The 27546-nt window shown below is 36.7% G+C and overlaps 1 protein-coding gene across 1 annotated transcript; it reads right to left on the bottom strand.

Annotated features, from left to right (window-relative positions):
• Nucleotides 1-292: 292 nt before the first annotated feature.
• N4BP2 (NEDD4 binding protein 2) lies at nucleotides 293-26453 on the bottom strand. Its single transcript, XM_009808626.2, has 16 exons — nucleotides 26121-26453; nucleotides 23016-24237; nucleotides 22045-22169; nucleotides 20795-20883; nucleotides 19019-19095; nucleotides 17016-17171; nucleotides 13508-15843; nucleotides 12016-12101; nucleotides 11256-11298; nucleotides 9980-10224; nucleotides 8430-8548; nucleotides 6971-7109; nucleotides 6684-6869; nucleotides 3692-3860; nucleotides 1724-1847; nucleotides 293-919 (listed from the first exon to the last, which is right to left on the bottom strand). Exons 1-16 carry the CDS (start codon nucleotides 26335-26337, stop codon nucleotides 874-876), a joined length of 5379 nt encoding a protein of 1792 aa, XP_009806928.1. The 5' UTR covers nucleotides 26338-26453; the 3' UTR covers nucleotides 293-873.
• Nucleotides 26454-27546: the final 1093 nt, after the last annotated feature.

Raw genomic sequence — 27546 nt, 5'->3', positions numbered from 1 at the left:
TATTAGACACCTGTAAAGTGACACAGTACTCAATTTGCTCCACTTAAAAAGCCATAAAGGAAGAAACACTTTTAATCCAGTAGATGTTGAAAAAGGTAAGGGCATTTCCTGCAAAATTACGTTATTAGCTATGTGTAAGTAGAGATTGAACTACAGCATTGTATTTTTCCCTTTAATAGATCACAGTAAGTCTGCAAAATTACCAAAAACATAGCTGGTCTTAATGCACAGTCCTTTATATGCAACTTCCGTCAATATTGGGAGAAGTTTAGAATGGAATAAGGACAATAGAACTGGTCAACCCATCACAAAATAACCACTAAAAAAAGACTACATCAGACTTTTGAAGAAACCTGGAAATATTTAGCACTCAGCTGTAAATGGATTTGAAGTATCAGTAGTTGCCAAGTTCTCACCTCCCCTGTGCTCTTCTGAAGGTTTTAGCACAAAGTTCTGAATCACAAAATAACTTTGTACAAGCTACTATGTTTTAAAAGCACAGAATCCACAGGAATTAAAATGTGCGAGAGTCAAAAGACATAGACTGGGTACACTGAGAAGACAGTTACATTTAAAACTTGTACTTTAACTTCCCTTTAAAACATCATATACTGCTCAGCAGAATTCTTAATCTGCATTTCTGAGACTTCAAATCCTGTGTCTTCTTTTTGCAGGTTCAGAAAAGGATTCATTCCACACAAAAATTTTCTTGGAAACATACTGACAAAACCACTTGCTGTAAATTGAGACTGTTTCTAATAAAATATCATCCTTTAAAACATATTACAAAATACTATTGCAGTTGTTCAAAAAGTTTTTCGCAGTACTCTGACACCTCAGTTTCTATATTCCTCTTCTCTTCTTGACAGCCCTTCAATTCAGCATGACTTTCAGGCAGCCTGGTTTTATTTCTGTGAACCTGCGAAATGAGAAAAGAGGAAGCTTCAACATGAAAGCTATGTGCAATGCCATCTCCTTCAGCCCTCATCGAACATACAGAACATGATAAGGTTCTCAGTCAAGTATGCGTGCATATGAAAGTCAGGAAATCAGCATCACATCCTCTGGATGTGACAGGGAAGGAGGATTTTACAGGGTCTGGATGGGTGCAGAGCTGGAAATAGCAGGAACTAAGAGGAAGATTTAAAAAAAAAAAAGCTGTCCAATATTCTTGGTTATATTTATTCAGGTCCTCTTTTCCTGCTCCCCTTTCATTCCCTCTTCTTTCAGAACAGATTTTCTCCCTTGTCTTCTGTAGAAAGCAAGAAGGAAATGGGGAGGGAAGTCTTTGCTTCATACAGTCACCATCATAAATTCCTGTAAAGAAAAAGCAGCAAACACACTGATGCCAGCCCAGACTTGCTAAATTGCTGTCCCACATATGCAGCTGAGAGCTAAAGCAGGTATTGAAGACCAATAAAAAGCAGGATTAATAACTTTTCACAGTAAAGCTAGCAACCTTGAATGGAAATATGTAATTAAACTATGCTAGATAAGTTTAATTCATAGTGTTTTCATCTATCTCAGAGTAAGGGATCTAACATTTAATAGGTGCCCCATATAAGATGGTTTTGTGTCACACAATTGCATTGGATTTGTGAGACAGCAGACCCGCCTTAATGTCTTTAGTAGTTTAACAGTATTCTAAAGCTAACTTCAATTTTCAGTTAGTTAAATGTGGGTGAAGAAAAAAAATGTATCAGTAACAAAAATCTAAACTCACCTGAAGTTGTGGCTTGTGAGGTATCTGATAGCTGCTGGTCTGATGCGAGCAACTCCTCCCTGACTATGGCTTCCTCTTCCGGTGATAACACAGAGATATGGTTTACCACCAGTCTGCTGGTACTCTGTAACAGCAGGGATTGTAACGGTTAAAATTTTCCCTCAGCAGAGACTTAGCATTCAGTATAACCTTTCCATCCATTCTTCTGAAAACTCTCACTAGTGATTTAGAACTTTGCTTTCCCATGCTGGCTATGCATCTTTTACATAAACTTAGCCATTTTTCCCCCCTTCTGAAAAAGATATTCTGAAAAAATATAATCAAGCTTTTTAAATCTAGATTGCTTGCAATATGCATATTGTGATCATCACAAAATTCTTCTCATTTCGTAGCAGCTTTACTGTTTCTATCGTCTAATCTTCACTTGGAATTTACATCCTGTGATGTAAATTAAAATTGCAAAATGAAAACAGGTGTAATTTATTCAATTTTTAAGTGACATTTGTCTTCATTGTTTCACATTTTATCTTAAATTACTGTGAATAAAGAAATAATATTTTATTGGATAAAGAAAGGAAGAAGGAGGAAAAAAATATATCCACACAGTTTTTGACATTTAAGTCACACTTATTTGGACTAACTTCTGGTATGTTGGAGCACATGAATCAACAGATCAACACATCACATGAGCTTTATGAGGCATCTAACCCTGATAACAAAAGAAATTGCTCTTCTCCCAGAGATCACAGCAACCTAAATTGAAGAAGAATTTGAAAAAGAGGAAAAAATATAAATTAAACTGGATTCTCACAACAAGCCAAGATTTGCCAGTTCGAGATTATCAGTTCACATGACATCTTTCCTCAACTACTCTCTCTCTCTCACTTAACTTTATTTGGGTTTTATATTAGTTTACTGTTAATTCTGCCAGCACTAAGTGCTCGGTATTGATCCCTTTCCCATGTATGCACACTGAAATGAAATTTTTTTTTAGATTTAGGTGAATGGACTGAACAGAGACCCCCTACCATCGTTACAGGACTCCTGATTTAAGTTGCAGCTCAGGACATTGAGCTCTAAAAAGCGTTAGGTTACAGCTTAAAGTATACAAACGTCACGTTAGGAATAGCACAAGATAATGCAATTTAATTATTTCTCATGTATGTTGAAAGAAAAGGATTACCTAAGGCCCCATTGAACACTTGTTTCTGCTGTGTGGAGCAGATATTTCAAAAAATAAGGCTTGTGCAGTGGTACCTTGCATAAGAAATATTTCTTATGAAAGCATTCCCACTGTGCTTGAATTCATAGGGTAAACTAATAATGCAGAAAACATATCTTTTTACAGCAAGAACACTCATGAAGTACTTGAACAATCCACTGGGAGAAAAAACAAGCCTCGAGCAAAACTGCACAAAATTGCATTTATGGAAGTAGCAACATTCTTATCTCAAGAGATCCTGCTGACAAATCAATATGGAATTTACTGAAAGATAGCTCAAATCACACGCTTTCATGTAAAAGTTGAAGACACTATAATCATTGTGGTTAGAATTCCAACATAATGAGTTTTCTTTAAAGATTAAAAAAGCAACAGAGTTCTCACAAAGCAATGCAAAAATGACATAAATGCTTGCATTACCACCTCTGTTAAAAATTCCAGGAAGGATAGATCAAGTCTTCAATAAAAAAATTGAAGTAAAGGATAAAACACAAGGAAAAGGAAGGTTTACAAAGAAGCATGGGGCAGGGAGGGAGGGCAAGGCAGAAAGCCAAAAAAATTATTGCCATGTCAAAAAAAAACAATTCCATGAAGGAACTCTGAAAATAAAACAACACAAAAGCCAGTTGGTTTTGCATGTTATTAAATTATATTAATTCCCTCTGATATTGCCATATATGGTTATTTATTAATAGAAAATGAGGAGAATAACTTTTACGGAGCAGTAATTATTAGCTTATTCCTACCTTCACTTTTTTCCTGCAGCACTCTGGACAACTGAGTAACAGCTTCATCCACATGGAGACCATGCAGATCCAACACATTCATAGGCAGCAAGGAAGTATTTACTTTCTCAAAGATTTGCACAGCAGCAGCATGGTTGGCTTCTTTCATCTTCTGCTCATGAAGGCGACCCTTTATTCACAAGCACAGCAACTATTACACGCCGAGACATAATCTAAGCTCCACGTTGGTCGTTGGGTTCAAAATGACAGTACTGGCAGGGTGCTTTTAGCTCACAGTTTGAAGCAGTAAAATTTATAATCACAACAGAACTTCTGGAAGAGGCTCAGTGAGAACTCTCACAAGGAGATTCCATGAAATCTGTCCTTAAGAAACTACTCAAAGCTGGCACAAAGAAGAAATTATAACAAAAGCCTTACAAGAAAGTAAAAAAGCCAGAAAAGGCACAAAACATAAGGTCTTTACATAAGCTAAAAAGTTACACTCCATGCTGATTTTCAGATCTATTATCCTAACAATAGAATTTTACTTTCTGAAAGTATTTCACTAAAAATTTAATGAAACAATGTCATAGAAACTGCCCAACAGCCCAGGAAAAACCTGCTGAGTCTTATAGCTGAGGTTAATTCTTCTGAATGAATTCCCTAAAAATCACAGAAGCCAAAGGCAAACATTTCCTTTTTTTTTCCCTTTTTCTTTTTTTTTTTTTTTAATTGTTGCCTATTATCTCTCTTAATCTTTTTGACATATCTTTTATGACTGACAAGGTCAATACAGTCCCTATTGAAATTAGGGGCAAGGAGCAGTACAGGGTTATTCACATTACACAGTAAACAAGTACCAACTATTTTTCATGAACCTTGCAGTGATAATATCTGAGAAGCTGAAGCAACAAATTATGTCTTTGAAGATCTGTAGGCACAGTCTGAAAACGAATGGAAAACTTAACTCCAAGCTGTGTGATGCTGTCAACACACTGGAGGGAAGGGATGCCATCCAGAGGGACCCTGACAGGCTTGAGAGGTGGGCCCATGTGAACCTCATGAACTTCAACAAGGCCAAGTGCAAGGTCCTGCATGTGGATCGGGGCAATCGGAAGCACAAATACAGGCTGGGCAGAGAATGGACTGAGAGCAGCCCTGAGGAGAAGGACTGGGGGTGTTGGTTGACGAGAAGCTCAACATGAGCCAGCAGTGCGCATCTGCAGCCCAGAAAGCCAACCGTATCCTGGGCTGCATCAAAAGAAGCGTGACCAGCAGCTTGAGGGAGGTGATTCTCCCCCTCTACTCCGCTCTGGTGAGACCCCACCTAGAATACTGCATCCAGCTCTGGGGCCCCCAACATAAGAAGGACATGGACCTGTTGGACAGAGTCCAGAGGAGGGCCACGAAGATGATCGGAGGGCTGGAGCACCTCTCCTATGAAGACAGGCTGAGAGAGTTGGTCTTTAGGTCCCTTCCAACCCAAACCATTCTATGATTCTGTGATTCTATGATTGAACTGGCAAAGGCTCAAGACAACAGAAGTGACAGTCTGTCTTACACTTTCTTAAAATGCATCATCTGAAGTGTATTAGTGTCAGACCAGAGACACCAGCCTCATAACTCTCACTTGCAGAGGATTCCCAAGACAGGCTAAGGCCACCAAGCATAAAGTATTTTTCATGAATAAAGGTAGCTTAGTTTCCCTTTTTATTACCTAAAAGAAAATACATAATAACTTTCCAGATTTTACTTATCGTTATGGCTAAGAATAAAAGTAAGGCAGGACTTGAAATTACATTTCTATTTAAAATCATGCAGACCTTTGTTTAGAATCTCTCCAAACTTCAAGAATATATAAACAAATAACATAAAGAGTTCATTATAAAGACTGATAATCAATGTTTCCTACGCGCACAGCAACAATCTAAACATTTAGAGTGATACATTATACCAATTGCATGAAAGGTTTTTTTAAGATAATAAGCAAATTCAAGTGATTAATTGTTACATTTTTGTTCTGTCACAATACAATTCATAGTTTAGAATTAAACGCTTCTGTAAGGTGAATTCTTACCAAATTTTTATGTGCTATTAGATCAGGGAAAAGCTAGAGCCTTTGAAGATATTTGTAACAGAATTTTTAAGAGTGGTCTGAACAAAGTGTAAATGAAGGGTCTCATGTGAAAGCACCAAGAGACCAATGTACAGGAACAGTTGGTTACAAGAACAGTTGATACTTATAATCAAGAACATGATCAACAGCAATGATCAACAGTAATCAAACTGGTATATACCAAGAAATGTGCTTGAATCAAGACCAGAGAGCCTGTGCTCCAAGAACAGAGCACACAAGACTGATCAGCAGCAGATCTACACTCCAAAACCAGACGGATGGCAAAAAGCACACCACCACGTTTATCCCAACCCAAGACAGACTGTAGCCATAGTCAGAATGAGGAAGCAAAGACAACAGGCAGCAATCTTGCTCAAGATTTATGGAGGATGAAGCAAGCAAGATTCTGAGGGAAAAGAGCACATCTTAATACCTGTCTGACTCCTAATAGTACAAAAGACACGTCTAAAACCAGTTCATCATCAGTTAAGATGAACCCAAGGGACATACAGGGGATTCAAAAACTTTCATTTGTTGCAGTCCATGTCACACATGAGTGAACCTCACCAGACCACATGGACACAAATCTTGGTGCTTACAAGTATGTGGATGCAAAAGTGAGATAGATGAGAAAATGAGCACGTATGACTAAGTGCTAAATATCATCTTTCATGAGGTCTTACACTTTAATTTGGTTACATTAGCTTCCTGTATCAGTATCATTACTAGTGAAAGGGAGTTTACTTCTAAGGTGATTCTCAATATAACACTTACACAGGGAACAGTAATTGAGCAAATTTATCAACTCTAGTAGGCACAATGTTTTTCTTATCACTTCCAATTCAGTATTTAAGTACTTCTCTAAATTCAAGCAAAAAGCACAATGTTTATGTTTACCTGATGTGCATAAAATGCTGCCACAGGCTTCATACCCATGCGATAGGCCTCCCCAGCCTTTTTCAAACATTCCTGTCTCTTCTGCTGGTGACAAAAAGCTTCTGCTCTTAAATCATCATATTGTGGATACTCAAATTCTTGAAATATTTCACTCAAAGGATCATCCTCTTCCTTACTTTTTTTTGCCTGTAGGAATTTGCAATGTTGAAGCTATGCATTGTAGGGTGTTTTCATTAACATAGCTTTGGATATGTTTCTAACTAGTATTTAAAAAAAAATAAAAATACCTTTTTCTCCCGGTTCTTTGCAGCACTGTAAGAAGAAACAATTTCATTTTGCTGAACACTTTCTTGAGCTATAACTGTTTTAACAGGATCTGCCTCCAGAACACAGTTCAGAAACTGTTCAGTTTGTTCTAAAGAGTAGCTGTAAAGGATAAGTAAAATCTGTGACTTTACATTAATAGCTGCTACATTTATTAAAATGCATATTACAAACCTTGATATTGTTACAGAAATAGATGACAGTGGAAATAAAGCACTGGAATGGAATTTTCCACCTTATTAGAAAAAGGCTTGCAGGCTCACTATATTGCATTACTGGCATCAACACACATGCAGTCGTGGTTGATTGAAATGTAATTGAGGGGCACTTGAATATTAAAAGGACAATGAAATACTAAAGTAAATTGCAACCTACTGTAATCAAACAGACATTAGTTTAGAAGTAAACACTGCTTTTTGGGCTGGATAAGTTACTTCATCTCAAATCTTCTCTGGTCAGGGTTAGATAGTACAAACTAGTTTAAAACTAACTCGGTTTTCTGAAACCATTATGCAGGAAAATCCCTGTATTTCCATTGAAGCTTTGTTATTAAATTTAATGAAATAAGAATAGGACATCAGTTGCCATCAGATTTCTAATAAGGCCTCTTTCTTCTTTATTCTTCTTGCTGTTCAGCAAGCAGACAAGAGGAAGACTGATCAAAAGTATACATAGATTTTGGGGAAACCAACAGTGTGAATAGAATTTAGAATATGAAAAAAAGAGATGGTGACATGTTTGAGCTGTATAGACGGATGAAGGATGTATTTTAAACATCGCACAAGGAAAGGTTTTGATAACAACCTGGACAAGCAGAAAGACTGACAAGTAGGCATGCAAACCCATATGTAGAGCAAATATTCAATTGGCCAAGGATGACAAAAGAAGTTTCTCTTGAAAAAAAGTTCAGTTCTCAGGAACTTGGATTTAAGACAGTAGCCACATAACCCAGAAATATAATGCAGAAAAGAGAAAGAGAATGTCAGCAGAAAGAGATGGAGAGATGGCTCATTCCTTCAGAGCTGTTGTAGTGGTACCAGGAAAGTACTCACAGCTAACATCAGGTGATGGTAGTTTTCCTCTGGGACAGATGCCATTTTCTGTGAACCCGCTATTACGATCCCCACTAATTTCTCCCACTTCCTTTAAACCTCAGCTCTAGACAAAATACGCAGTTCCACTTCTCCCGATGAGAGAAACTGTCTACTCCCCCCGAAAAGAAACATCTACACATACAGTTTTTATGCCCTTTTTGCTTTTAAGACAGCTAGTTTTGCCTTCATTTAGATCTACAAAAAGTGTGTGAGTTTGGAAAAAGCCATTCTTTAGCAGTATCTTAACTCTTAATATTTAAGACAGTAACTATGCACTATAGAGTGTTACCGAGTACCATTTTTACAAAGAACTTTTAAGATTTCTTACTTGTTATCCTTGAAGACATCCATTAAGAAATTTTGATTAATAGTTGGAAACATCTCAAAAAGTTGCTTCTCCTTTAGTTTAGCGGCACAGTCTTTTCTAGCCATAGAAGGAACACGATTCTACCCAGAAGACAAGAGAAAAATATTACAAGTTCTTCATTAGAAGAAAATATAGTAACAGCAGAGCCAATCCAACTTTACTGTTATTGTTAAGATTTCAAAAAATATCTACTCAGTAGGTATGCACCCACAGAAATGACAACATGCCAATATCAGCCTGCCACACTGATTTGATGAGAATAAAGTAGGGACAGGTGAGTTGTATTACACACCACTGCAGTACTCTGCAGTCATTTGAAGTGGCTCAGCTGGAGCTCCCTCATAACTTGGACAAAGCAAACCAAGGATCTTTTAGAAGGAATTTAGGTTTTGGAATGCATTCCCTGCTAGTCTATCTACTCCAATGCCAAGCTTGTGCAAAGTCCACCTCTTTACTCTATATTGAGGGTCTGGGGTTGAAACAATGTGTTATTATTAAACAGCATAAATAATTTTGGTTTGGTGTATCTGAAACTGTACTGTAATAAATATTCATATTTGTGAAGTAATGCTGAGAAGAAAACATAATTACAGCCCAGAATAAATCGGACTGATCATTCCAATTTAAAAAAAAATAATTTATATTTATAAAAAAAAAGGTAGTCAAAAAACCCCCAAATTCCATGAATCCAAACTGAAAATAAAGCTGCAGACATCACAGTTGTTTTTATCAGTAAGCCACATACATGCAGTTCAAAGAAAGAATCCACAAGCCATTCTTTCAAAGTACAGGCTAATCCATCCAACTTTCTATACCAATAGAAACAAAGCTCCTCTTTCTTAGGACAGCTACTTATCAGAGGCAATTACAAACAAAAATGCCTGTTCTGAACAACTGCCGGGCAGTAGAGGGCAGTATTATGCACATGCCAACCGGACAGAGTATGGGAACATACAGAATCCATAAAAATCTTTTAAAAAATTACTATTTTCTGACAAGTGGGTATAGAAACCTGTTTGAGATTAATCTCAAGTACTTCTTTCAATGTCTCATCTGTTAGGAATGTTGTGGGTTCTCCTTACAAAAAATATTAAAAGCAATTCAATCCACTTCTAAACAAACAAGGCATAGAGCTAATTAAGAAATTTTTTTTATAGCACTTTCCCAATAAAAAGTGTGGGAAATCACACTGATCTTTGTTTTTAGATGAGCAATCAAAAAACAATTCAACCAAACACAAATGCTAACCTGTATTGTGAAATGCACCATGATCTGTTTGTGAAACAATCAAAATATTACATTTAAAAATGAGGTTTATATTTTTAAAACCGAAACATCTACCACAAGCAAACTCCTATATCACAGTAATCAACAATACTAATTGGCATGCATTTGTCTCACAAATTCAGGCTGTAATCAGTAGCATAAAGACGAGTCACCAGATACGACATATTGCGCTTCATTAATAGTAACGAATTTAAACTGCATTAAAAAAATGGTGTGATCCATACCAGGTCCTGTTTCTCCTGCATAGCTATTTCTTCAGAAATTATTTGTCTGAGAGAAACTTTCTGAATCTGAGCATTCCAGTGATCCATAAAAGGAAAAACGTCTGATGTTGCTGTTTTTTTAGTCTGTATGTCATTAGATAAGCCTGACACCCAGCTCATTTTTTTCTTCTGTATTTTACTGTCTGCATTCTGAGATAACAGCATTTCTGAGTCATCTGTATCTATGTGCTGAATCCCAGTAGGACCTTCAAAAGCAATAAAAATGAGGTGACAAATAAAGCAATTATTAGCTTATTTATACAAGCAAAGCCAAAATAGTTAAGTTTTTCAACCTAGATGGTTCGGGTTTATTAATGCTAAAACAGAAAACACCACATTATTTTCACCTTCCTCACTTCTATTTTCCAATGACTGTCTGATCTTCTTTATCTATTTTGTAAAACAAAAGCAAAACCATCAAACTCCCTCACCAAATTTTCAAGTGCCAAGACATAGCTTATAGCTGTAAACTACCTTGCACATACTTAAGCGGGGAGGTTTGTTTGCTTTTATAAGAGAATTATTGACTCATGTGTTTACATGTCTACCTGTCTTTCCTCTACAACTTAAGGACAGATGCTAAACAATCTTGTTTTACACTGCTATGAGTTAATGTTAACAGCACCGTTCAGTCATTCACATGGAGAGTTTGCACGCAAATGCAATCCAAGTCTTCATCCAAGTCTCATGCAAGAGTAGTGGTGTTCTGCTGTAGAGGGACATTTCTTCTGAGAGCTGAATGAAAACTAGATTGCCAGAGACTTTAATGCTTTTTGAACAAGGACATACACCTTACAATCAATTCCTCTGACAAGGACAACAAAATGTGAATGTTGTATTCCTGACCTCCTTCCCTCACCTGCAGAAATTTTATTTTGCTAGTAATTCTCTGGCCACACCTTTTCTTGGCACAGAGATTATAGAAGTCCTACCAAACAGCTGTCTGATCCAGCCACAGCTTCTCTAAGTTCCCCGAAGTACACAAAATAATAGGCTTTTTGATTGCATCTACCTGGGACTAGTGATTCTGCTTATAATTAACTTCTTTTTCCCCCACACACCTCCATAAGAGAACGGTAAATGGAACCAAGAGCAAAAACAATGCCATTTTTCAATAGACAGAATATTTGCAACCTTACTGAAGTTCCAAATAATTAAATATTTTTATAACGAGAATTAAGTATTTTTACAATTAATATATACAATTAATTATTTTTACAATTAATACATAACATACCTTCTGCAGACAACTTACATGATTCTTCTCTCCTCTGACGCTTCTAAATAAAAATAGTAAAACCACGAATAAGTAAGCTATAAATTTTGCAGTGAAACTTCGCTAGTGTTAACTTCTAAGTAAACTAGCTTCAAAATAATGTCTCACAGTATCTCTCAAAGATTGGATATTTTAAAATAAATATATTTAAGAAAAATAATTATGAAGTGAAGTTTAAAAGATAGAACTATCTTTTTGAAAACTAGAGGAACATGCCCCGCTGCTAAGATTTCATAACCTTAATTAAATAAACCAAACAAAAATCTTGCCAAAAAACATTCAGAGTTTATAAGACTATGAAGGAATGGAGGCCAGAAAACTCTTCTCAAGTCATGTACATGGAGATGTTTCGTATACGTAAGCATTCATAAAAGAACTCTTCTTACATGTCAAAAAGCCAGTAATGATTTTTGGCCAGTGGAATTTTTGATCAATCTTGTAGTGAAATTGTGCATTATGATCCTTCTTTTTTAAGAATCTTGGTTTCATGATGAGGCACTCATGACATGCAGTGTCTTGACCCCTTAAACTGTCTTTCAACAGTTCTCACGATTATGATGTGCTGATACACTTCACATAGTTTACAAACCACTATTGTATTTTATCATTGTCCTCACAAAGATACTTATATCTTACACATTTAGACCAACACATAAGGAGACAAATGATCTGACAAAGCGCCAGCATGCCATGCCATATCATAAGCAAGAAATCTACTAACCAGAATAGATTCTTTCCATTTTTCATGAATCACTCTTGCCAAATTCAGATCAATATGAACCACACAATCCTCAACAGTTAGTGATCCTTATGGAAGAAAGAAAATACATTCATTAAAGCATTCTATAAAAACTTATCTAAGCAATTGAAGTAGAGTAGCCTAGACTTATTAATTTGAATTCTGGAGATTTTGCACAAAGTGTCATTCCTGAAAAAAAACTTCAGCAACTGCCAAGTTTAAAAAAAAAGCATTCCACACAGAATTCATTATCTGGTGTTCAAAAACTCAGAAAGGGTAGGAAAAAACAAGTTAACATCAATTGTGTCTTGTTAAAATATGACTGCCTGAACAACTACATTTTTCCTCCTTTTCTCCATTTTTCTAGCAGAACCTTCTTTTACAAAGCCATTGTTAATTTACAACCACAGTTTCATTCATTAAATCATATTCATTTATCATATTCATGAAACTGTGATTCCCACAATTTTATTGCAATACACATGCAACTGCTTTTATGTAACACAACATACTCACCACTGCCCAACAGCAGTCACATCCCTCCTTTCAAACACACAAACTCAGAGAAGCAAACTCCAAGTATCCCCTCTAATTCTAAAGGAAATGGCAGGAATTATTATGGTATCATAATGATATCTTTTCCCTAAAAGATCTTTCTGATATTGTTTCTCACCCTTTCAAAAACAAAAAGGCAAGAAAACATATATATCAAATAAAAAGGCAGGGCATATCTTGGACACAATAGAACACCCTTCTGCTATCAAAAACAAACATTTTTTTTGGAGGAGGTAGGCGTGGAAGTCAGAGGCCAGCAGTCAAACCCACCAATAAATCAGGTATCCAGGGTTTCACATCAAGTAAACTTCAGGAGAAAAGAGAAAAAAGAAAAAAAAAGAAAAAAGAAAAAAGAGAGAAAATAAACAAGCTATATATTCCTTGTGTTTTCTCTTCTTCCTTTTCCTATCAGTCTAAATTTTGTGATGCATGATCAAGCTGCTTATGGCTTCCTTCATCATAGTCTCTCAGCAGACTAGTCTGTTTTCAAGTATAGCCACGCTTTATCTTCTCTCTAAACCATTCATCTTCTCCTTCCCCAATTTAACTGATGCCTAAAGCTTTATTTTTTCTTTCTTTTTTCCTAACCAGTCATAATTTGCATCTTCCTTATCATCTTAATATCCCTTCAGAGTTTGAGTATAGGGTCAAATGCAAATAAGCCAACGTATTTTCTTATGATTTTAAAATATGTGAATGTACAAAAGGACAAAGGCAGAAGGTAGCACTACTGCATTTATATTTTATGCTACGCTTAGTTCAGTTCCATTTTTGGATTAACAGCAGCAAGCAACAGTATCATAAGGAATTGTGCAAATCTGTTCCAGCATGAAGGGAAAAAAGTACAGGCAAAGGACGAAAGGTATTCTTACCCAAACTGAGTTTTTTCATAAAGATATGGATAGAAGTATGCCCATACCTGCATCAATACCAACAGGCCCAAATATTTCTTTCAATTGGAGTGCCAGTTCAGGAGGTAATGTTAGTTCTAGGCAATCTATATTGAAGGCTGCACGTGATGCTGGTACAGGACTTTGTATCTTGGCTTTAGCTTCATCCCAGCTTGGAGTTTCAATTTCTTCTTTACCACATATCTCCCTGGAACTCCTCTGGGTTTCTTTATCTGTCTCCAATTCTTTATCACTCCTAGGACTCACCAGAGGTGCATGATCCATTTCCAGTAACGAAGCAGTCACTCTGGAATTCTCTGCATTACTTTCTGAAGGGTTACTGTCACTTTTGTTATTTAATTCATATTTCAAATTGGTAGAAGTTGTGTTAGGACCATGAGGCAAAGTCATGGGTATACATAAACTTGCATCAAGTTGTGAGGCTGATGGCTTATTTATAGTTTCTTCAACAGGACTCTCAGACTCTATCTTCTGTTTTCCTGAAATGGATAGCTTAATGACACCCACTGCTGAGCTGTCTGCGTCAGTTCTAGGGGCTCCATGTCCAGAATTTTTCAGTTCCGCTGAATCATTCAATGAGGTAGCAGTCAACAACTCGGACACAACAGCATCTGTCACAGTTGCCTTGGTAGCCCTACTTTCTGCAATGCTGAGTGATGAGTTCTTGTCTTCTGAAGGCTCAGAGATATCACCAGCCCCAATTATTTGCAGCGGTTGTTCGCAGTCTTCGAGATTCTCACCATAGTTTGTACTTGCCTTGACATCAAGGTCTGCAACAACTGGCTCAGTTTCTCTTACTTGAGAGCATTCAGTATCATCAACATCTTTGCATAACTTTTCATCAGAGTCTAACAGCAGGCCTGTGGCCCAGTCTAGGTCTTTGTTACATCTTTCATACAGATCCTTCAGCGCTTCAAATGAAACAGACTCAAAGAGCTTACATAGCATATTTAGCTTTTCAGACTCATCAATATTGACAAGTTCACTTTCTTCCACAAATGTACTTTTATCATACATAACTCGATAAGGTATTTTTTCCAGAGAATCTAAGGCATTATCTATGTCTTTGGGTTTGAAGCCGTCTAGTCTGCCATGCAATACTTTGGTAGTCTCAGGAAAAAGCATTTTCTTTTCTAACCTCCACAGGAGAGCAAAGTCCTGTGATTCAGTCTGTGAATGGCTACTTTTTTGTCTGCATGAGCATGTGTCATGTTTCTCTTCTGCTGCGTTAAGCATAGGCAAGCGTTCCTCTTCTTTGGGATGGGGCAAATTGTTGTTTGTAAAAGTGAGGGCTAATTTGTGATGTTTCCTCATTCTCTTATTTTGCTGTGTTTTTTTCTCACCTACTGTTTCACTAGCTACTGTTTCAGGTTGGTGCATATGCAAACACTTTGTATCCGGTTGCTCTGCAGTGTTCACAGGGGTCCCACGAAGTACATCTACGGTCTCAAGAGCACTTCTGTTAATGTCACCTTCAGTGTTTCTACCCTCATCGGACTGATTTAGACTTGCCTTTCTCATTCTCCTTGACCTTTGTTGTCTCTGTTCTAATGAGCCTGAGACAGGCCAATGTCCTATCATTGGCAATTCTGGTGTGACTTTATCTGTACTAACAGAGGAACAGCTAGAGGCTAGATTTTCTTCCTCGTGTCCTTTTTCAACAGTACAGGTCCCACGCAGGCCCGCTTGCTCTTGACCTATCTCAGGATGCTGCTGACTAGGAGTTTTACCTTCTGTATCGCTCTTCAGAGAAGATTTTTCTAGTCTTCTAACTCTTTTGACTCTCTGTCCCATTGTTTGTTCTACAGGCCAGTCACCCAGAAAGTTTAGTAGTTCTGTTTTTCCTGATGTGTCAAAGGCTGAACTGCTTGGTTCCACCATGTTACTACTTTGTGTTGATTTTAGTTCCGTACATATTTTGCCAGATTGTTCAACTTCAGTTTGAATTTTGAGAATGTTGTTATCACTGTGTTCCTCAACTCCTCCTGTATGCAAGCACACAGTCTCTTCAGTAGTGGTCACATCAACCTCATCCATTTCTGTTTCAGTATTTTTTTCTACTTTTTCTCCCTTTTCTTCTTTCTTCTCCAACAGCAGTTCTTTTTCAACACAATCTGATAAATAAACATCCAAGTCATCTTGAACAGTGCTGTCCTCAGGATTGTGTTCCACTGAGTTATTTTCCATTTCTTTTTCCTCTTTCTGAAAATGTTCAGGATCACAGTTACTTTCCAATGTTACAGAAGTACTGGGAAAAGTTTTATCATCTTCAGTTAATTCAAGAGGCTCCACATCAGAAGCAAAAGTTTTTCCTTCCTTTACATCAGAATGTGCCTCTCTCTTTCTGAAAGGCAAATTGGAATGAAAGATAAATCCATTTCAAACTTTCTTTAGCACTTGTCCACATTTTTAATTTTGGCTTGGCTATTTAATATTTTCAAATTACAGACCAGAAAACACCTTTTAGGACACTAATCATCCAGCTGGAGAACTCTAGTGAGAGGAAAACAAATTTAAGATGACTTAGCCCTAATCTCAACACTCCTTTATAAAAAAGGAGCTAAGTGAAGCAGAACTTTCCTTGGTAAGTATCCCTTTTTTACTTCAACATGGGGCTAAGAATACTCTCTCAGGAGTCTGTTCTCCCCCGTTCCCAGCATTCAGTTACATACTGAAGCATTCTGCTGCTAGACATTCTCTCCTTCAGATCAGCAAACCTGGTAAATATGCTTTTATTTAATGACTGTTGCTCTCTCCTGATGGCTCAGTGCTAAAGAAAGTCTAAAAGTTAACCAGGAGAGGACATGCCATTTCTTATCATACTATTTTTCACAATCAACTACATTCCATTAATTATCAGTGCCCACTTCATTTCAAATACATTAAGCATGCAAAAAACAAATTAAATAATAACTACAATAAAATCGGGATTTCCTATGCATTGTTATAATGCATATACAGCATTATTCAGATTATCCACTACAAAATAGTCATGTATACAACCAACATAAATCTAGACAGGTCTAAATTAAATATACTCAAGAGCAAGCAGATAACTTGTTACTACTGCACAAAGAATCCACCTTCTACCACAGAGACATCACCTAATACCAACACACAGACTCAGAAATAGTAATTTGCTTGTATTTGGGACTTCATTATTCTGAAAAGCATTTTATAGATTTTAAGTGTTTTGTATCTACAACATACATCCAACAGCACACTTCTAAGATAAGAGAAAGTCAATCAAGATTGGCTTATTGAAAAGTAACACACAGCCATACTGGGAGGTTTTCACAAAACATGGGAAAGTTGACTAGATCCCTTGACTGCTCATTTCTAGAAATCCTGAAATTCTTAAAAATTAGGAAAACTGTGTAGTGTATTTCTTTTTGTTATTTAACTGATTTTTTTTAATGCATTCACTGTTCAACAGCATTATCCAAGTTCCGCTGCTATGAAGTTTGAATTTTTAGCCTTTTATTTGAGACTACAAAGCTAGTAAAAAAATCTCACCTATGGCTTTCCTCCTGACAAGGATCTTCACTCCAGCCAGCAGCTTCTGATTTGTCTGGGACTGAAGAATCCAATACTGAACTAACGGTAAGGCAACGTTCATACCGTTCCAACATTCTTTTGATCTTTTCTTTAGATACACCATGAATGTTTCGCCTATGTATTAAAAAAAAAATTTAAAAAGAAACATTTCAGATTTATATATTGTAATGACAGAAGAGAATAATTTAATGATAATAAGTTTACAGCAAGACTAACCAGAGAATGCAGGGGGCCCGGACAAAAGCTGTGCAACAGCAATTCTTTCTGTATCAGTGCACTAAGGCATTCCAAACAGGGAATCTCAAACAAATCGCAGCTCCACTTGACTTCTCCACCCCACCTGGTGGCCCTGTTCTGCAATAGGATGTTTTGCTTAATACTAAAATCTAAAACTGTACCAATAACACATCTTCTTCAAATAAGTATCAGAAACACACCATATCAGATCCTGACAGTGATGCAGGATATCAAACTGGGTACAGAAAGTTTCTGAATTCAGTCTTCCTTCTCTGGTTTTGCTAAACTAAGAACTCCTTGAGCCTTGAGGAAAACGTATTCACCTATTATTTTGGACACCCTTTAGCTAGGAATTTTCACTGACTCTGTTAAACACCAACTAGCAACATGCTCTGCAGCAGTTCCACCTAGAACAAGTGAATCCTGCCAAGGATGACAAAACAGAAATTGAAGGTATAGGAGAAAATGTTTAAGTTCTGTTTTGGGAAAGAAAATAATCTTCCTTACCTCACTTGAAAAGTGGCCAACCTTAAGCTAAACACGCAAATTCAGATGACAACACTTATTACGAAATCACAAAATAATTTACATTGAAAGGGACCTCTCGAGGTCACATAGTCCAACCTCCTACTCAGAGGAGGTACAGCCAGATCAGGTTCCACAGAGCTTTGTCTTGTCAAATTCTGAATATCCCTAATGACTGTAAGTCTACAAACTCTCTGGGCAACCTCTTTCAGTGCCTGACCACCCTTTCAAAGTAAGTTTGGGGTTTTTTTATTTTATGTAATCAAAATTTCCCAAGTTCCAACTTGTTATGTTTGTTTTGTCCTATCCCTGCACAATTCTCAGAAGAGATATTTTTAGTCTTCTCTATAACCTCCCAAAAGATAGCTGAAGACAACAATATGATCCTTCCTTAATGTTCTCTTCTTAAGGCTGAACAAACTACTCTTGCTCAATTCAGTATCATCTGCAAATCTGCTGAGAGTGCACGCTGTCCCAATATCCAAGTCATAAAAAGGACATTAAATAGTAGTGGCCCTAGTATTCATCCTAGAGAGACATCAGCCTCCTCTTGGACTTTGAATCACTGATCATACCCTTTGAACCTGGCATCCAGCCAATTTTCTAGCTACCTTATTATTCATGTACATAGGGTTTATGTCTTGCCTATTTTGGCTGTAAGTAATGGTTCTACGACTGTGTAGAAGGTCTTGCTAAAGAAGAGGTAAACAACAACAGTGATGCACAGGGGTTTGTCCCTCTCAGGCCATGAGGTGCTGATTGCCTTAAACTCAGTGACAGCAGAAACATTTCAAGTAAGGCAACAGACCAGCTGGATGCAAAAACAGCCCCAGCCTGACATAATTTTTGCAACCTCGGAAACCCAAAGGAGCAGTCACTGTACCTTATACACAAAATAATTGCAATCATGAAAACATGACATAACATCTATTGCTAATAGTATCTTTTGTATGTAATTAGAATAAAGTGACAGAAAAAAAATCTCATAATACATATAAAATCATAATATATATAAAATCCCACAAAAGTTAGTATTGTAGGAAAAATGTTATTAAAAAACTACTTATTATTGCAAAAATCTTGACTGATATCTTGCTACTTCACTAGCCACTGTACTAAGCGATACCTGTTTAAAAATCATAGTTCATAGACTGTGAAAGATATACAGTCTAATATGAAATTTTCCTTTACATACTTACCTTTCAAGTTCTTTTGGTTTAAACTTCCACCAAGTGTCTGGTTCTCGGAACATGACCTTGTATTTGAACTGCTGAGCCTGAATAAAACAGGTATAAAACAGAACAAGCCACATCACCCATTTCTTATTTCTGTGAAAAAGCACACAACATGTATAGCTTGCTTCTTTAAAGCAGTTTTTTGTATTTTTTGAAACCAATTAAACATTTGGAATAACATACTTTTGTTCAGTGTTTCACTTCTGATTATATAAATGGAGATTTTTAAAAACATGTATATGCATCTCTTACTGTAAAATCAAATGTGTGCCATGATCACAGTAAAAAAAAAAAAAAATCATTATTTTATATCATCTCTTTACATGTTCTACCTCCTCTGAGTCAAGACTGCAGAATATCTTCTGTTTCCAGGTATAGTATGCACATGTCTACACAGCCTCTCCAACACAGAGAAAAGCTCACTGCTGACATTCAGAGCTGACCAGATGCGAGTCAGTTCCAAAACAAGCAATTCAGTTACATTAAACACAGCTATTGTGGACAGCCTTCCTGCCATACGGGAAACTTGAGCGGGCTGCAAGTAAATGGTCTGTATATGGTTCATGACAGAAAAGGAGGTCAAAAATTCTTATCACTGTACCAAACTCTGCACTTCCTGGAAGAACTTTTGTTGTATTTTTATTTCAGTATACAGCAAAATCAAGGACTTAATTGATGAAAAGAACTGTTAATCTGACAATTGTTAATAAATGCAAAGATAATAAAATAAAAAATTTATTAATAAAAGTTATCTGTGTTAAGTCCCACTGTTCACTAATCCATTACCACATGCAGCATATGTAGAGTATCTGCTCAAAAGCTGTCAGTTCTACACTCTCTGATGTGTTTCTATATCATGATAGGAGAAATCCCATATCTACCTTATAATATTTCTTCCAATATGTTATTTGTTAATCAGAACTGATTTTATAAAATAATGCAGTCCTGTAAGCATAAAAAAAATTTTAAAACTACCAACCAAAATAACGCATGATCAACAGCAAAATAAGAGCTAGAGTCCAAAAGTGCTGATGATGTCCATTTAGAAACAATTAAGTGAAAAGGTGAGTAGCTCCAGAAACCTGGAGTATAAGAAACCTATAACAGAGTTCACCAAGTTAAGTGATTAAACATAATTTCGGAAGTTAAATGTAGATTGCATTTACTTAGTACTAAATAAAAGCTGGTCACTTTTAGTCACTAATTAAAAGCACTACACTATTAACATAAAATAGTGCAGGTGCATTATTTTGATTACATCACTTCAATAAAAACTATTAAGTAGATCTGCATAACTTCAAGCAAGCTAGCAGCATTTGATAACTCTAGCCCTCCAACTGGTCAGCTGCTATCTGCCTCTATGTCATATTAAGGATGAAACTAAGACTGAGTTTTCAAGTTTCATGGAGCACCAAACGTCACTCATTAATTAGTGCTGATTATATTTTAAAAGTAGCTTATAATTTTACTGATCATATAAAAGAGGAACAGAATTCAGTTTCCTCAACAATATTTATTTTTACACTTGGCTTTGTCACTTGGAAACTAGGCCAGGTCAATACTCAGACGTGCACAGAATATGACACTGGGTAATATGAGTCCATGTAATACTTGGTTTTGACTCCAGACTTCCTTGTGGAATAACAGCTAGACTGAGAAAGACAATCTTATTTTAAAACATATGTTGTTGCCATGCTGGTCAATAATCCCTTTTCACATTGATCAAATTGTAATACTAACCAAAGTAACATAAGGCTTCATCTCCCATGCTTGTATGTTTGTGTTGTCTATTATTATAGGAGAGATTCTCATTTCAAATGCTTCTTTGGCTGAAAGACACACGTGTACAAAAGAATGTGATATAATTAATTTCGTTATAATAGGGTGGACACATAACATTTACACTAATTCTCTAAATTTGTAATTTTTAAGTAGATAATCCATAATGATTAACCACTGTGTAAAGAACTCTTGCCACAGCTGTTTCAAGGCCCTCTTTTATTTTAGAAATCCCCCCCTCACATGTAAAGCTACTGAGATAGGGCATTATTCTTTTGAATTAACATATGTATGATAATCAAGGAATGACAATGCAGATGTAAAATGCACCAAGATGACTAACCAATCAGTAAATTAAACTAAAAAAAACTACATGATCACCTTAAAGTGGACTTCTTTGTTGCATACAAAATTCTTGGCTTTATAACAGTCTTAAGATTAGCCCACTCTGTAAACTGTATAAAATATGAAAAATCAAAAGAATTATTGTAATTTAAATACACAGTAATTAAATGTTTAGAATCACTAGCTTTGAGATACAGCACCATGTTTTTGTAGCTATGTTACAATGCGTCTGAACAATCAAAGTTATCGTTGAATCACACATTTCTTATTAACCCGTTTCTCCACTGGTTAGAAATTTGACAGTAGAAAAGTGATCATGGTTCAAATTTAGCAAATAAAAGCTTAGAAAGAGTTGTTCTGTAGTGAGCTTAGCAAGAGCCACCATCAAAAAATACACCAATTATGGAAAAAAAAAATCATTTATTCTGTCTTGGTCTTATAATTTTGTTTTAAATTTGCCAACAATGTAGTGCTCAAGAGAAAAAATAATCAACTGTTATTTGTATCAACATCCTCATTACTTATTGCATATGCAATGGCTCATCTCAGAATAAATATTTCTGTGAGATGGTACAGATTAACACACCAGAAATGGGATACAACGCAAAATACATACCATGATGAAATCTGAGGACAACACAATCTTTTGACAAAGACACTGGCATTTTTAATAGTAAAATACGCAATGGACAGATGACTTCAGAGTTTGTGCTCATATTCTTTTTCCACACACGTATTAAAAAATACTTCTATGATGGCATAAATGCTTGTCCTGTGACATCAGCATTACAAGACAGGCAGCTTTTTAAATGGCATACAAGCACTGAACTGTAAACAAGCAAGCTAATCCCTTATGAATTTCTCACCTCGTTTCCTGTTCCAGTCATGTGCTTCCCCTAAGCAATCGGGATCATAATGGTATTGTCCATGTTTATAAAAGTAATCATCAGTACTAAGAATGATTCCACCTGGGTTATCCTCAAGCAAAGTCCTGTGAAAGATCAAGAAGTAAATAGCTTTTCCCCCCTTTTCTTCCCCAGCCCTGCTACCTGCTACCATAAGTATATGTATTTAGTCTCTTACACAAAACCAAGATTAAGCAGCAAATTTAGGTAAGGGGGTGGGGGGGTGGGGGAGGAATCACCCTCCAGGCAAAGATGATCTATCATAATTTCACTCCACTTCCAAAGGCTGAGGCTATCTAGGGGAAAGAGCTGACAGAGGTTCCCTACAAGTCTCATTTCAAAACAACAAGGGAGGTATTTTATTTTTCCATCTACATCTAGTGACATACTTTCACACTGACAAATACACATAACAGCCTTAATTGCACCAAATATTTCAGGTGCCAGCTGAAGGAATCTAAGCTCAGTCTAGGCTTTTGGAGAGTTAGAAAAGAAATCAAGAATTCAACCCAAGAAGCTCTACACATACTACTTACACAAAAGAATTCCAACAGTGGAAGGGGAATTTATGCCTACAAAGACCTGGCTTTTTCCATCCATGTTATTGGAAGGGAACACCCCAAATGAACAGGGACTGGAAGAACACAGCAGATCTAATACTACTGCAATGATCCTCTGCTGACATAAACTCCTTCGGCCAGTGGCAGAAGTTAAAGCTAATTCCTCCTATTTCAATTTCCACTAGAGGTCAAGGAGCTGCAAGCAACTCAGCTCCCTGCAGTCATTACTCATGATGCTGCATTTACAATGTAGCTGGCAATTAGGGTATAAGCATAACTATTTACAAATGTCAGAAAATTGTCTCTGCCTGCACTAAATCCTGTACACAATTAAGCAATTTCTTTTAGAAGCTCACAATATAGATGTTCTACCTTGCCAAATATGATTTTCCTGATCCTGGAACACCTCTGAGAAGAACAAGTACTTGACCTATGAGGTGCATCTTTTTTCTCATCATGTGACAAACAGGTGGCAGCTGTGCTTGCGAGAGGTTCAATTTTGAGTTTCTATCTTGATCTCCCCATACCTTCGGAGAAGGGTTGCTATCCCAGGCATTTGAAACCACTGGAGAGGAAAAAAAAAGTCCTTTTTCCAAAGTCCTACAGTCTGAAACAGGTCTCCACTGCCCTGGACTGACAGCCACAGGAGTTACAAAGCTGTGACTTCCACTGGATGGATAAAAAACAGGAGCCATGAGATTCCAGTGTTGTTGAGGTTGACATGACAGTGTAGAAAAATTTAAGTTATAACCCTGCTGAGTTTGTTGAAAATCTGCAGGTTTAGGTGTTTTGAAACTGGATGTTTCAAAAGAGACATAGGCCTCTGGAAGAGAAGTGCTCTGGTGGCTGTTAAAAGCAGTCACTACCTCTTTGTGCTGTTCCAGGCACCCTGAATTAGGATTTCCAGTGACAGCTACCCCAAGTTCCAGAGGTCCTTGGGAGGACTCACCAGAAGCAGCAGTCACACTTCGTTGATCCAAACCAGTATCTTGTGTCTGTTCAGAATTTCCACATGATATTTCTCCATTTGATTGTTTATAGACTTCTGAAGCTACATCATGTTGAAAATGTACTTCTGACAAATCAGAATCTTCCAATATCTGTGCAAAAGCATCTGATGCAGCTGGTGAGCTTGTCTGGACACTCAGCTGACTCACTGGTGGCTGAGAACAGCAGAAGTTTTCTAAAACCTCATTATTTGTCTCTGTTTGCTGAGGAAAAAGTAGGACATTGTAACCTGAATCAGATTTTTCCCACTCAGTAAAGCCACCTTGTTCCACAGAGTGTTTATGTACTCTTTGGTCATTTGCAGAATTAGGCAATTCATCACTCAAGCTGTATCTCTGAAAGGCATTTTCTATTAAAGAATCCAGTTCTTCAGTCAGCTGCACATCAGGTGATAGGACTCTTTCTTTTTCTTCTTCAGAATTACTTTGTTCTGCAGGACTTTCCCGCATTGTCTCATTTGCAACAGATCTTTGCTGATTAACAAGAGCTATCGATGATGCTACTGAATTAAAACCCAAGGTTTTTGAAGATGCTACTCCTTTGGCATGGGTGGACAGCTCTAGCAGATAATCCATAGCGTTTTCTACTGTTGAATAAGGTAAAGAGAAGAAAGCATGGTCAACCAAACAAACACAAGCTGATGTGAATGCAATTTTTTTACTTGAATGAGTATTTATCACAACTAAAGAGACACTCAAAAGACAATTCACCACTTCATCTTTTAACACACCTTCTGCAACTCCCTTGATCTGTTTCTCATTAGAGGTAAAGGCAGAACTCAATACAGACATATTGCAAAATAATAACCTAATAAGCATAAAAATTACTAAGGAAATAGTGTCTAAAAATTATTAGGTTTAACTGGAAAAAAATCAGAACTGGGTGTTTAAATGGATACCTATTTCTAACCTATTTCATATAGGTGAAATAGTGTAAAATTAACTGAAAAGCACTACTGAGGACTAAAAAGATAAATGTATGCAAAATATGTTCATTATGGCTAGGCCCAATGGAAAATGTCATACCTAATATAGCCTGAAAAATCTAGTATCTGCATTAATTCTTTGTAAAGCCACTAAATGAAGTATAGGTTGCCTGTGATCAACATGAACAAAATGAAAACCTGGCACAAGTATCACCTGAGCCCTAAAGCTAAGCTCCTGTTTTCCTGAAAGACAGTGTAGCAAAAAGTCTAAGTCCATCGAAGTGCAACTCTTTCTGCACATATACTCAACAAAATCTTCCTTGTCCTTCCATCTTCTCTACTATATGAGAGCAACTTATTATTACTTATATGAAAAGATGCTAATCTTTCAATTTTTAAACTATTGTTAATAGTACAACACAATAATGAACTCAGAGTGCTTACTGAATTCTCCAATAATCTTCTAGATAAATCTGTTGTTTTGATAAAGGTAAATCTTATTAAGAGTTCAAAGCATGAATCAGTAATTCCATCAATTTCAATTTTAAAATGAATAACAATCATAGCAACAAATGTGAGAGAGCTATTAAGTTATAAACTCCTTACAATTTAGGTAAGGTAAAAACAGCAATAAAAGCAGTCCTTTAAATGGTTACCTAGCTTTCACATATATAAAAAAATGCCAAACTCTGCTTTCTTTGCAAACAGTCTTAGAAAAATCTCAGCTAATCACATCTGATCATATGAATACAGATTGTTTAAAACGCTCCATATATGACTTATTCCGCTGCCAAATAATTCCTTAGATGTTGCTATCCAGCATCTCATCCATTACTTTTATTATAAGCGAATGAACTTGTATATAGAAGAATTTCAAAACCACAAAAGCACGGGAAGGACTGGGCACAGACATGAAAACAGTCTGCCAGGAGAGGTGTGTATGTAGCTTGGCAGAATAGAGTGGGAGAAACACAGTCCAAGCGAGGCTGCAGAGAATTCAACATGACAAACAGAATTTACCCTGCAAAAACTAATCCTCAGTGGAGATGACAAGATAACAGTGCAAAATAGAAAGTAAAACAAAAGCTCAATTCAAGTATTTAAGGAAAAGCAAACGCTGCCAGGACCACATACTGTGTACCATTGTCTTAAAACAATTGTGACCTAGAATATAAAATACCCCTCCTGCAGAAACAGTTTATGCATCTAACAGATATGGCACAGAAACTAATTGGAAAAAACAGATTCTCCTCACAACTCTACCACTGCCTGCTCTGTGTCACAGAACAAGCCACTTAAACTGTGCCTCCATTTATGGAGCACACTACTACTGCAAATTACCAGCCTCACAGAAACGTTGCCAAACTTGGAGAATCTTGCATGGAAAGAGCTGTAAAATTTCAAAATATTATGACTCACCTACTCATTAAAAGCTAAACTCACAAATACACTTGCAACACCCACACCAACTTTTCTGGAGTTGCCCTAGTCAAGAGCTGTCTGCATATGGAACAAAACTGTAATGCCAGCTGTACATTATTTACCTTTAAAATCACATTCAGACAGAACCATATAAACCACACTAGGATCTAGGTCAGAAAACATTTCTGACATGCTGTTGAAGAGCTCTTCCTTATTGACACTATGCACTACTTGTGACACTGAGCAGCTTGGGTCCCCTTGGGATACAGCAACAGCAGTTCTGTCAGAATTGCCATTCTTCCGAGAAGGACTCCCACCAGTTTTCCTTCTGCGCGGCATTTTGTTTTCTAAAAATCAGCTTGCTTTTTGTTTTAGTTTGTTCACATGAGGCTGACAGCACCAAGCTCAGAAATCACAAAAAACCTCTTGTAACCGGGATATGTGTAACAGAAATAGCAGACCTGGAAAAAAGAGGATAGAGAAATTTTAATAAAATACACAGTCACATTTGCATGTCTCCTATTTAGATACCTAAAAGATCAAAAAAATACATAAGCATACAGGAAAGCATTTTCTACAAGGCTACCTATCTTCTTTTCAAATGGCTGACAGCTAAACAGCAGCCTTATTTTACAACTAACTAGATACTGAATCTGCATATGGAAGAGAGAACAAATAAAAATCCAGAAGAGTAAAGGAAGCAATGCAAGGCAGTCAGTTCACAAATATTCCTCTGCTAACACCTATTGATGACCAGTTAACATTATGGAATGCTAATATACTGTTAAAGTTCACAAATTTTGCTTTTCTTACAAAAGTACTGGAAAACATAACAGACATGTCCAAATCTTCCAGAAGCCCTTCATGACTTCGCCCTGCCCCTATTTTTTAAGAGTAAACAGTTGGGGTTCTTCAATGTTCAAACACTAGCAATAGGTTGCCCAGAGAGGTTGTGGAGTCTCCAACCATGCAGATTCTCAAAACCTGACCAAACATGACCCTGAGCAACCTGCTTCAGGTGACCCTGCTTGAGCAGGTGGGTTGAACCAGACGACATCCAGAAGTGCCTTCCAACCTCAGCCTGTGGGGGGTTTTTTTAATTGTTAAAGACATTTTACAGCTTTATAAGCGATAAAGCAAGAGGAGGCTTCTGTCCACCCCCGCTTCTGCAATAAAGCCTTTGAATACATCTAGTCAAAACATTATGGCATCTCTACTAACTGCAATTACTGCATTAATCTTGTATAGAAAAAGAAAGCAATTATTAATTGAAGTACAAGCACAGAGTATGGTGTGACCTCACTTTTTTCTTTATATCAAATAACATCAAAGCTCTGTTGTGTTCTAGTGACACTCATAATAAACTAATTTATAATTTTTACAAATAATTATTCAGAAAACTAGCAAACCTTGGTAAGGCTGAGAATCTGAAGTTAATTACAGTAAAGAGTCACTATTTAGTGATAACAGTTACTGAGTAGGCCATAAAATACCTGTTTCTATATAAAGATTATTTTGCCAGTGATGACCAATTCAACAGGTGCAGAT

Source organism: Gavia stellata, chromosome 5 (assembly GCF_030936135.1).
Source record: "Gavia stellata isolate bGavSte3 chromosome 5, bGavSte3.hap2, whole genome shotgun sequence".
Taxonomy (NCBI): Eukaryota; Metazoa; Chordata; class Aves; order Gaviiformes; family Gaviidae; genus Gavia; species Gavia stellata.
This window is presented reverse-complemented; position numbering and strand designations above follow the sequence as displayed.

What these genes read in the sequence shown, in the direction of transcription:
- N4BP2 (XM_009808626.2), bottom strand. Translation starts at nt 26,337, where the DNA reads ATGCCGCGCAGAAGGAAAACTGGTGGGAGTCCTTCTCGGAAGAATGGC. An exon ending in GTCTGAATGTGATTTTAAAG is followed by an intron (nt 24,238 to 26,120) that starts GTAAATAATGTA and finishes CTTATTCAACAG; the next exon opens with TAGAAAACGCTATGGATTAT. An exon ending in CTCACAAGCCACAACTTCAG is followed by an intron (nt 920 to 1,723) that starts GTGAGTTTAGAT and finishes CTCATTTCGCAG; the next exon opens with GTTCACAGAAATAAAACCAG.